Here is a 10,042-nt window from a genome sequence, read left to right as displayed (position 1 = left end):
AGTCCTTTGGCTTTTTTTTTTTCCTCCGTTTTTTTCTTTCTTCTCTGTTTCATTGTTTTTTTTGTTAATTTTGCTTATGTGATTATGAACACAGTGAATTTAGTGTTGGGATAGCTTTGATGTTACTGGGTTTTATTTTTATTTTTATCTATGTGTATTTATCTGAACTTCTTGCTTGTTTTTCGGGTTCAGCTGGTAGTCCACAATAGAGAAGGCATTTGTGATATTGAGCAGGTGAAAATGATTTTTTGAACTCCATTTATCTTTCCATTTGATTTAATGGCACTTCATTTTGCACAACAATGGTGAATTGGTGATAGTTCATCCATAGCCAGTTTGTTTAAAGCATCTTTAGCTATAAGATTAAGATGTATTGCATTTAGAATATCTTTTTACACGAGTTTCTCTGTATCTGAAACACAACCAAGTTGAAACTATGATCTCTCTATTTTTATGAACTTTATAGACAGTTTCTTAGTTGTTGGCTTTGCCATGAGTTCGGGGAAAAGGAACTACATCTCTGACATCAGTGAGGCCAGTCATAAGAAGAACCATAAGATCGAACCCTAGTCTAAACCCAGAGTGCTTGACTGTTCCATGCTTGCGAAGATCTTGGTACCATTCGTACTGATCTCTTGACAAGTCAAATTCCTTCATTCTGAAATCAGAAAACCATAGCAAACAAGGAAAATAGGCTTTGGTATCAATAAGGATAGTATTGAGAATAGTTCAGTCCTCAAGAATAGACCCAAATTAAGATGGCTTTAAAGTGATCATTAGAAGAATTGAGATAAACCTAGAGTTTAGATCAGGTTGTTTTGGGTTCAAGTAGTTTTAGGTCGGTTCATTCACATTTGAGATTTGGATTTTTCAGATCGGATCGTTATGGGTTTGAATCATTTCAGACCATTTCTGGTACAAGTCATTTTGAGTTCGAGTTGTTTTGACATTACCTTGCACTTAGCATGTCAAGCCGCTCTTCACTTTGGCTACCCGTAATCACTGTTCCCATCTGCATTACCATTTATCCATCTTTCATAACCAACTCAAAACCACCCACTGTTTCAATATATTTGTTTCAAGTTTTAGGCTTTACCTTGGGTACAACCATATCAAAAGCGGCCACTGTTTTTCCATCATCATTCAAGCGTACATAAAATGGCTTAACTGCTTTTGGATAATCATAAATAATCACAGGTCTCTTATAGTGATCATCAGCCAAGTAGCTGCCATTGAGTAAATGGAAAATAATAAGAACATTTTGTAGGAAAAGTCTCGTATTGTTTTAGGATATTTGCATGTGATAGTTCTTTGTTAGTAGCCAGATTATATGTACCTTAGATGTTCAGCTGTTAAAGGGACTCCCCATCGAAGTTTTGTTTCGAAAGTCTTATCTGTCACCTGGTGTTGAAGAATGAAACACTTTGATCAGACATAAGTTGCTAAACATATGGCAGTCATGTTGGCCGGCTTAATGTGGGTTAATTGCACCAAACGTTCTTAAATGATTGCTTATATTATAAGTTGGTTCTTATTGTTGAAAATGTTCTAATTGAGTTTTTAAACTATCAATATTGTATCAATCATATCTTTCTATCAATCTAGCAGTCAATTTAGGCATTAAAGGCCAATTTGGATCTAATATGGAGCATATTTAGAATATGTGGATTAAATTATAAGTTCATGTACTTATTACATGAATGGATTTTATGTGTTAATAAAGAAGATAGTGCCAAGAGGTTTATTTATTAGTTGATTATGTAGTAGTTACACAAATTTTTTCAATTTGATTCACGTGTTTTAAATATGCCAATATGCTTCATGTTAGATTTGAGTTGAGCTGATATTTAACATTCACGCTAATGGTTCGACTGATGAAAGGGCCTAAATTATAGATACTAACCATGGCAGATCTTGGGATTAAATTTTGGGGCTTAGGAGTTTAATGAGAAAATTTTAAAAACTCTCATTAATCTAAAAGAGTTTAATTAAATTTTTTTAAAAATTTCAATAGAAAAAATATTTTTCCAAAATTTTGGGGGGCCAAGGCCCCCTGCCACCATTTAGCTCCACCTCTTTCTTGTTCCTTATTGCTTTGATTTGGTCGAAATATCCCTTTTCTTTTATGTGTTGGAATTGGTTGATCTACTTTGGAGATATCATGTCATTATGGTAGAAAGAATTGTCTATAAAAATTATATATTGTTTTGTTTATGGTAATAAAAATCAATTTTTCATTCCTTGCTCCAATTCGAACAACTTTTCAGCAACTTTAGCTCCAATATCCAGTGCATTAAAAGTTTTACAGGAACTGAGTAATGAACTCCAGATTCCAGCATCTGGTTCATCAGGCATTTCATTTACATGTCGACCTCACCCTATGTTTATGCATTTTTATTTGTTTTAGGGTAGCATAGATAGTCAATCTTGGTTTCAGTTGAATATTTTAACTTCAAAAAACAGATTTAATGTTGGAATTATTAAATGATTAAATTCAACAAACAAGTATCCTCTTTATTGATTTTTGCTGTCTCTCAACACTTAATCGATTTCCCTTTTATCATTACAGGTTCTTTCTTCCAACACTTCTTCATCGCAGTCGTCCCCGATTTGCTCATTATAGGTTAGTTTTCCATTGGTATTTATGGTTTTGTTTGTATGTTTGTATTGCTCATTACAGCCTTTGTATTGCTCATTACTTGTTTCTCGATGGCACAGTATTTGATATTTAGCTTTGTAAACTTGTAGTCATTAAGGAGGAGTAAAATAACATTTGAATGTTCATTGTCACGTGAAAATTCATTTCTTATGTATTTATATGTACTGTTTCTGTTTGAAGCTTTCCCTGCACCGGGTAGATAAATGAGTCACTTTTAAATGCTTTATGCTATTGTTCATGATTTCTATGCTATGCTATACAACTAAATGATGTTTATTTTTACTGATATTCTTTACTGTGTAAATTTTGAATATATTAATTGAGCCCATATACTAATCTTCTTATTAGTATTTATTTTCATGCATACTTTGATGTTTGTTAACTTGGTCGCAGTAGTCTCTGTGTTATTTTAGAGAAATTACATTTTAAGTTGATCTTTTATCAGCAGAAAAGTTTCCCCTGCTTCTATTTTAAAATTATAATTGTGAAAGTGTAAGGAAGTTTTTAAAATTAACGTATATATATTATGATAAATAAAATTATACAAATTTTACTTAAAAAGTCAAATTTGGCTGTTAAATTAATAAATTCTATAGAATTCTGAAATTTTAATAATAATAATTTTTGATGAAAAAATGCTAAACATGTATTTTAAACTTGATACTAGACAGCTAAGTAACAATTCTTGTAAAAAATAAGTCCTCTTCAAAGTTAATTATATTTTTACAAATGAAATTACCATTTAAAATGTTATAAAAGTTATAAAACCTTAATTAAACTAATCATCAGTAATTAAATATACTCTTTCATTATTATTTGGGTGATTGATAAAGAAATGAAATTAAAGTTGCAACGATATCATTTAGTCGTCTAATTTTTTGCTTCGTGTGTTCTAAATTTGTGCTGTTTATTTTTATTCGATAATGTGTAATTGCAACTTCAATTCTTTGATAGTGTGTTCTAATTTTAAAATGTTGCAGTAATGGCTCGTCTGCCTTTAATTGCACAAAGTGTGAGGCGTAAAAGAATTAGTATTGCTGTGACAATATGGTTGGAAATCTGTAGAATCGCGGTTTGGTTCTTATTTAGAATGGGTGCCAGCCTTAGCCTACATAGACCAAGGATTAGGTCCTATACCGTAGATTTTTATGCAAAACGGGATTATGTGAATAGGCTTGTATATGCTAGTGACGAGACCTGTATTGAACAAGTTAGGATGAATAGAGCTGCCTTTTTTAAATTATGTGAGATGTTAGAATCGATAGGGGGATTGAAGTCGACAAGGTTCATGCTTGTTGACGAGCAAGTAGCAATGTTTTTACATATCATCTCCCATCACCTGAAAAATCGAGTTATCAAGCATCACTTTAGAAGGTCCGGGGAAACTGTTAGCAGAGCATTTCATAGTGTTTTAAATGTTGTCATACGCTTGCAAGATGTGTTATTTAAAAACCCGGAGCCAATTACAGCCGATTCTTCTGACACAAGGTGGAAATGGTTTAAGGTATAGGACTAAGTTTTATATATAGCTTCAACAACATTTACTTGATTTAGATTTAAATTAGTATTCTAACTCAAGGTTTTATATCATGTGATATAGAATTGCTTAGGTGCTCTTGATGGAACCCACATCAAGATTAGGGTTCCAACAGTTGATAAACCTAGATATCGGACGCGAAAAGGTGACATAGCAACAAATATGCTAGGTGTTTGTACACCTGAGATGCAATTTGTTTATGTTCTTCCTGGTTGGGAAGGTTCAGTTGCTGATGGACGAGTTCTTCGAGATGCCATTAGTAGAAGACATGGATTAAAAGTTCCTCATGGTAAAGTGTATAGTTATAGGACTTTGATTTATTCATTAAGATCACACTTTGTGTGCTGAATTAATCATTTTTTAATATGAAACTTATCCTATAGGTTGTTATTATCTAGTTGATGCTGGATACACAAATTGTGAGGGATTTCTTGCACCATTTAGAGGACAACGATATCATTTGAACGAGTGGCGTCAGGGTTATCAGCCAAGTTCTCCGCAAGAGTTTTTTAATATGAAACATGCCTCAGCACGTAATGTCATTGAAAGATGCTTTGGCTTATTAAAACTTAGATGGGGAATACTTAGGAGTCCATCGTTCTATCCTGTAAGGGTGCACAATAGAATTATTATTGCATGTTGTTTGCTCCATAATTTTATTCGAACCCATATGAGTAGTGATCCCATTGAAGCGGAGGTGGGAGAAGGATTACCTACAATTAATGTGGTGGATGACGATGAACCGAATATCACAAATATTCATCCATCGGATGCTTGGGCTACTTGGAGGATGGAACTAGCCAACCAAATGTTCGATGAATGGCAAGCATCTAGAAATTAGTTTGTGAAACTTTTGTGAAACTTTTGTATTTATTTTTGTATTGTACTAAAATACAGAAATTATAATATAATTTCTTCTAATTCAGCTTGTGTTATAATTTTAAATTTTTTGTGCTATGGAACTTTTGATACTTGAAAATATTCAACTTAATTACTAGATTTTATAAAGTGTTGACCTTTTGAATCATGATATTAAAATAGTAATTAATATAATTTATTTTTTTTTGTTCTTAAGATCATTATGTCAGGTGTTCTAGAATCAAATGCTCAAGCTTCTCGAGGAAGCAAAAGAAAATGGGTTCCCGAGGAAGATGCAGCATTAGTTTCCAGCATGGTGGACCTGCACAATGTTGGAACATTTAATGCTGGTACCGGGTTCAAAGCCGGTTATTTGAACGAGTTGGAAAGAAAGCTACAAACGGTTTTACCAAATGCAATGTTGAAGGCGAAACCTAATATTGAATCAAGGATTAGGTTACTTAAAAGGGAGTGGTCAATCGTCTACGACATGCTTAATGGCCAAAACAATAGCGGTTTTGGTTGGGACGAGCATAGGCAGCTCGTTGTTGCTGAAGATGCGGTTTGGGAGTCCTATTTAAAGGTAAGATTATTTCAAGTCTTTATTATATTATTTTTACCAAACTTACGACTAATATGATTTCCTCATTTTTTTAGAGTCACAAAGAAGCCGCCCAATTCAGATTTCGTACTTTCCCTTACTATGACCAGCTTACTACCATATACGCAAGAGATCGAGCAACTGGGAGAGATGCTCAAACAGCTGCTGATGTTCTTGAAGAAATACACGCTGATGTTTGCTTATGTCATCAAATACCAACCATACCAAATTTTGACTTTTCAACTCTTTAGCTCCCCCTATGGTTGACCATCACTTATTTAATGGCCTAATTTCACTTTAAAGACCCTCAATTAAGGTTCTCTAGCAATTTGACACCTTTGACTATTAAAACAAAACTTTTGCCCTTTATGCGATTTAGTCCTTTTTCGCGATTAAGCACTCAAACGCCAAAATTAATTCACCAAAATTTTCATGCACTTATATAATCATGCTATAACACATAAAATAATATTAAAATAATTTCTTGACCTCAGATTTGTGGTTCCAAAACCACTGTTCTGACTAAGTCCTATTTCGAGATGTTACAGAATCAATTTGCCTTTACGACCGAATCTAAATACTTTCTTCCACGGAGAGACTTTCAAAAATACTTTGTAATAAACCGTAATTCATACATATTTTTATCCCATGCTTAGCACATTTTATGGATGATTTTTCCTTAAAATTGGTGAATTCGATGCTCCTAATGCCTTAATTTCATGGTTTATCCTTAGGTGAGCATAGGAGAGTGAAAAGAACGAGAAACGGGCCAAAAACGGAGAAAATGGGCCAATGTATGAAATCAACACGACCTGGACCTCCTCACACGGGTAGACCACACGGCCGTGTCAATTTGGCAGAATCGAAGCACGACTCACAAGGGTGGACCACACGCCCGTGCCTATTTAACAGGCTTGACCACGGCCTTAAGCAATCGCGCACTAGCATGTCCCTGCCGAGCCCAAGTTTAGTCCAATTCAAAAAAGGCCAATTTTGAGGGTTCTTAGGCATTCCAAAGCCTATAAATACACCCTAGAGGAGGAGGAAAATAGACACAGGGAAGGAGGCAGGAAACTGCTCAAGGAAAGCCTATTGATCCATCTCAGAAGCCAGATTCATCATCAAGACTGAAGATCTCCCCTCAATTTCCCATCAGGAGTTTTGCATTTTTCTTTATGTTTTGTATTCATTATTCTTCTGAGATGTTTACCTTTTTAGTTATGAACTAAAACCCTTAAATACCTAAGGGGAATGAAACCTAAGATAGATCTTGTTATTATTTTCTGAATTGTATGATAAATATTTGACTTGTTCTTAATTATGTGTTCTTAATTCTTGTTTTGATATTCCAGGATATTGACTCAAGTTAAGCTCTTATTCAGAGGATGAATAGATCCTGTCTAAGAGTACATTTGTCATAATTAAGTAGAGTTGGTTGCGCGCATAGATATAGGGTGACAAGATTTTGCCGGATTAGGGTGAAACCTAATAAGGGGATCCATAAATCGAGTTAATGCAACCCTAGGGAGTTAATTAGAAAGAGATTTCAATTATTCAACCTAGGGTTAGACATTGTTAGTCTCGAGAGGGATAATAATATAACTTAGGGATTTCTACGGATCAAGTTAAATGAATAAATCGTCCGATTCAGAGTCAAATAACAAGTGAAGTCTAGGTGGATTTTTCCTTAGGTATTGTCTTAATTCAATCGTTTTTCCAAAAGTAATTCCCCAATTCTATTTTCTGTGAATTCTTAGTTTAGTTAATTAGTTAGTTAAAACAAACCCCATTATTCTTGGGCTAGATAATAAAAAGATAGTCATTACTAGTACTTTTAGTTCCTTTGGGTTCGACAATCCGATCTTGCTAAAGCTATACTACTATTCGATAGGTACACTTACCTTCATCGTGATAATAGTTAGTTTCAAGAACGATTCATTATAAATATTTAAAACTTGCCACGAACATCACGTATCAAGTTTTTGGCGCCGTTGCTGGGGAGCTAAGATATTAGGAACACTCGATTTTTATTACTTTAGACATTTTACTTTTGTTGCAATTTAAATTTTTATTTTCTTTTCTAATTCTTTATTTATTTTCTTCTGGCAGGTTTTTTATAGTTTATGACTAGAAGAAACCCGTCAGGACCATTACTTTTTTATAGTGAGATCGATCGCACAGTTCGCAGAAACCAAAGAGAAATAAGGCGAAGCTTAAGATACACAGATAACGAGCAAGAGGACGATATTCAAACCCCAACCGAGGAGATGGCTGAAAACCAAGAAAATCCGCTACCTCCTGCAATTGCTGCTAATCAAAATCCTGCTCCGCGCACTATGTATGATTATTCTAAACCTAATTTAACTGGAACTGAGTCATGTATAGTTAGACTTGCTATTGCTGTAAACAATTTTGAACTGAAACCTAACACAATTCAAATGATACAACAGTTTGTTCAGTTTGATGGTTCCCAGGACGAGGATCCCAATGCTCACTTGGCAAATTTCCTAGAATTTTTAGATACCTTTAAAATTAAAAGCGTTCCGGATGATGCCATTCGCCTTCGGTTGTTCCCTTTTTCGTTAAGGAATAAGGCTAAACAATGGTTGAACTCGTTACCACGAGGGTCAATCACTACTTGGGAACAAATGACCGAAAAATTTTTATTAAAATATTTTCCATCGGCTAAAACAGCCAAATTACGTAATGATATCTCTTCTTTTGTACAGATGGATTTAGAAACACTCTACGATGCATAAGAGAGATACAAGGACCTTTTGAGAAGATGCCTTCACCTTAGGTTACCGCTTTGGCTACAGGTTCAAATGTTCCATAATGGCCTAAATCCTTCGACTCGGTAGATGATTGATATAGCCGCTGGAGGAACCATCAATAATGAAACACTTGAGGCAGCTTACGAATTTATTGAGGAGATGTCGCTGAATAACTATCAGTGGCAAGTTATGAGAACAAAGTCGACGAAAGCAACCTGTGTTTTCAACCTCGACGCGGTTACTATACTATCTAACCAAGTAGAACTCTTAAATAAAAAGATTGATGGTTTGTGTGGTTCTACTCAGGTACATCCAGTGATGAGGTGCGATTCGAATGGAGGAGGAGTATGCACAGAGTATCAACCCTTCAACCCTAGCATCGAGGAGGAACAAGTCCAATATATGGGTAAAAATAACTCTAGATCCCAAAATAACCTATATAGTAACACTTATAATGCAGGTTGGAGGAACCATCCCAATTTCTCGTGGTGCGGTCAAGGAAATCAAAGGCCACAGCATCCTCCGGGCTTTCAACAACCACCTTACTAGTGAGAAAAGAAGCCAAACCTTGAGGAGATGCTAACCAAATTCATCTGGGTGTCAGAAACTCATTTTCAGAATACTAAGACAGCACTCAAAATTCAATAAGCATCGATCCAAGGGCTCGAAACTCAGATTAGACAGCTTGCCAAATTGATTTCTGAACAACCATAAGGTAGCTTGCCAAGCAATACAAAATCTAACCCAATGGAGCAACTCAACGCAATTACTAGTCAAGATGAGGAAGGGTTAGTCACACCTGAACCAGAACCAAGGCAAGAAATTGAGATAAGCAAAGGTAAAGGTGAGGTAGACCACAATGAGCAGAAATCAGTAAGTACAGAATACAAACCTCGTGTGCCATACCCTAATGCGACAAGGAAAGACCGTTCAGATGAACAATTTTGTAAATTCCTTAAACTCTTAAAAAAATTACATATTAACTTACCGTTTATTGAAGCTCTATCGCAGATGCCAAACACAATGAAATTTTTAAAGGAGCTTTTAGCAAATAAGCGAAAGTTGGACGAGGCTTCACATGTGAAGCTAAATGTAGTTTGCTCAGCTATTCTACAGAATAAACTACCTAACAAATTGAAAGATCCAGGGAGTTTTACAATTCCTTGCTTAATTGGTAGTTTAGATGTTAATAATGCATTAGCTGATTTAGGGGCTAGTATTAACGTCATGCCTTACAAAATATTTAAAAAGTAGGTCTTGGAAAACCCAAACAGACTGGGATGAGCATTCAATTAGCAGATAAAACTATGAGATTTCCTAGGGGTATTATTGAAGATGTGCTAGTTAAAATCGATAAATTTATATTTTCAGTTGACTTCGTTGTTCTAGACATAGAGGAGGATAGCAACACCCTTTTGATTTTAGGAAGGCCCTTTTTAGCAACTTCTAGAATGATTATTGATGTACGCACAGGTGAGCTCACACTTCGTGTCGGAGACGACACAATCACCCTTCAAGCTTGCAATTCCGGCAACACATCGAAAATTGAAGATGATTGTCTAAACCATTCTACTAAAACTGACAATATGGTGCAACCTACTTTGCAGGAAATA

General features: G+C 35.0%; 1 protein-coding gene and 1 non-coding gene across 2 annotated transcripts; both read right to left on the bottom strand.

Annotated features, from left to right (window-relative positions):
* Positions 1-350: 350 nt before the first annotated feature.
* Positions 351-2,355, bottom strand: LOC107956679 (asparagine--tRNA ligase, cytoplasmic 2). Its single transcript, XM_041082097.1, has 5 exons — positions 2,272-2,355; positions 1,337-1,401; positions 1,097-1,226; positions 954-1,012; positions 351-658 (listed from the first exon to the last, which is right to left on the bottom strand). Exons 1-5 carry the CDS (start codon positions 2,353-2,355, stop codon positions 475-477), a joined length of 522 nt encoding a protein of 173 aa, XP_040938031.1. The 3' UTR covers positions 351-474.
* Positions 2,356-8,351: 5,996 nt separating this feature from the next.
* LOC121210759 (small nucleolar RNA R71) lies at positions 8,352-8,458 on the bottom strand. The gene has a single exon (XR_005905874.1). It is a non-coding gene; the product is annotated as a small nucleolar RNA R71 (small nucleolar RNA).
* Between the last annotated feature and the right edge of the window lie 1,584 nt (positions 8,459-10,042).

This window comes from Gossypium hirsutum, chromosome A11, assembly GCF_007990345.1.
Source record: "Gossypium hirsutum isolate 1008001.06 chromosome A11, Gossypium_hirsutum_v2.1, whole genome shotgun sequence".
Classification (NCBI taxonomy): Eukaryota; Viridiplantae; Streptophyta; class Magnoliopsida; order Malvales; family Malvaceae; genus Gossypium; species Gossypium hirsutum.
This window is presented reverse-complemented; position numbering and strand designations above follow the sequence as displayed.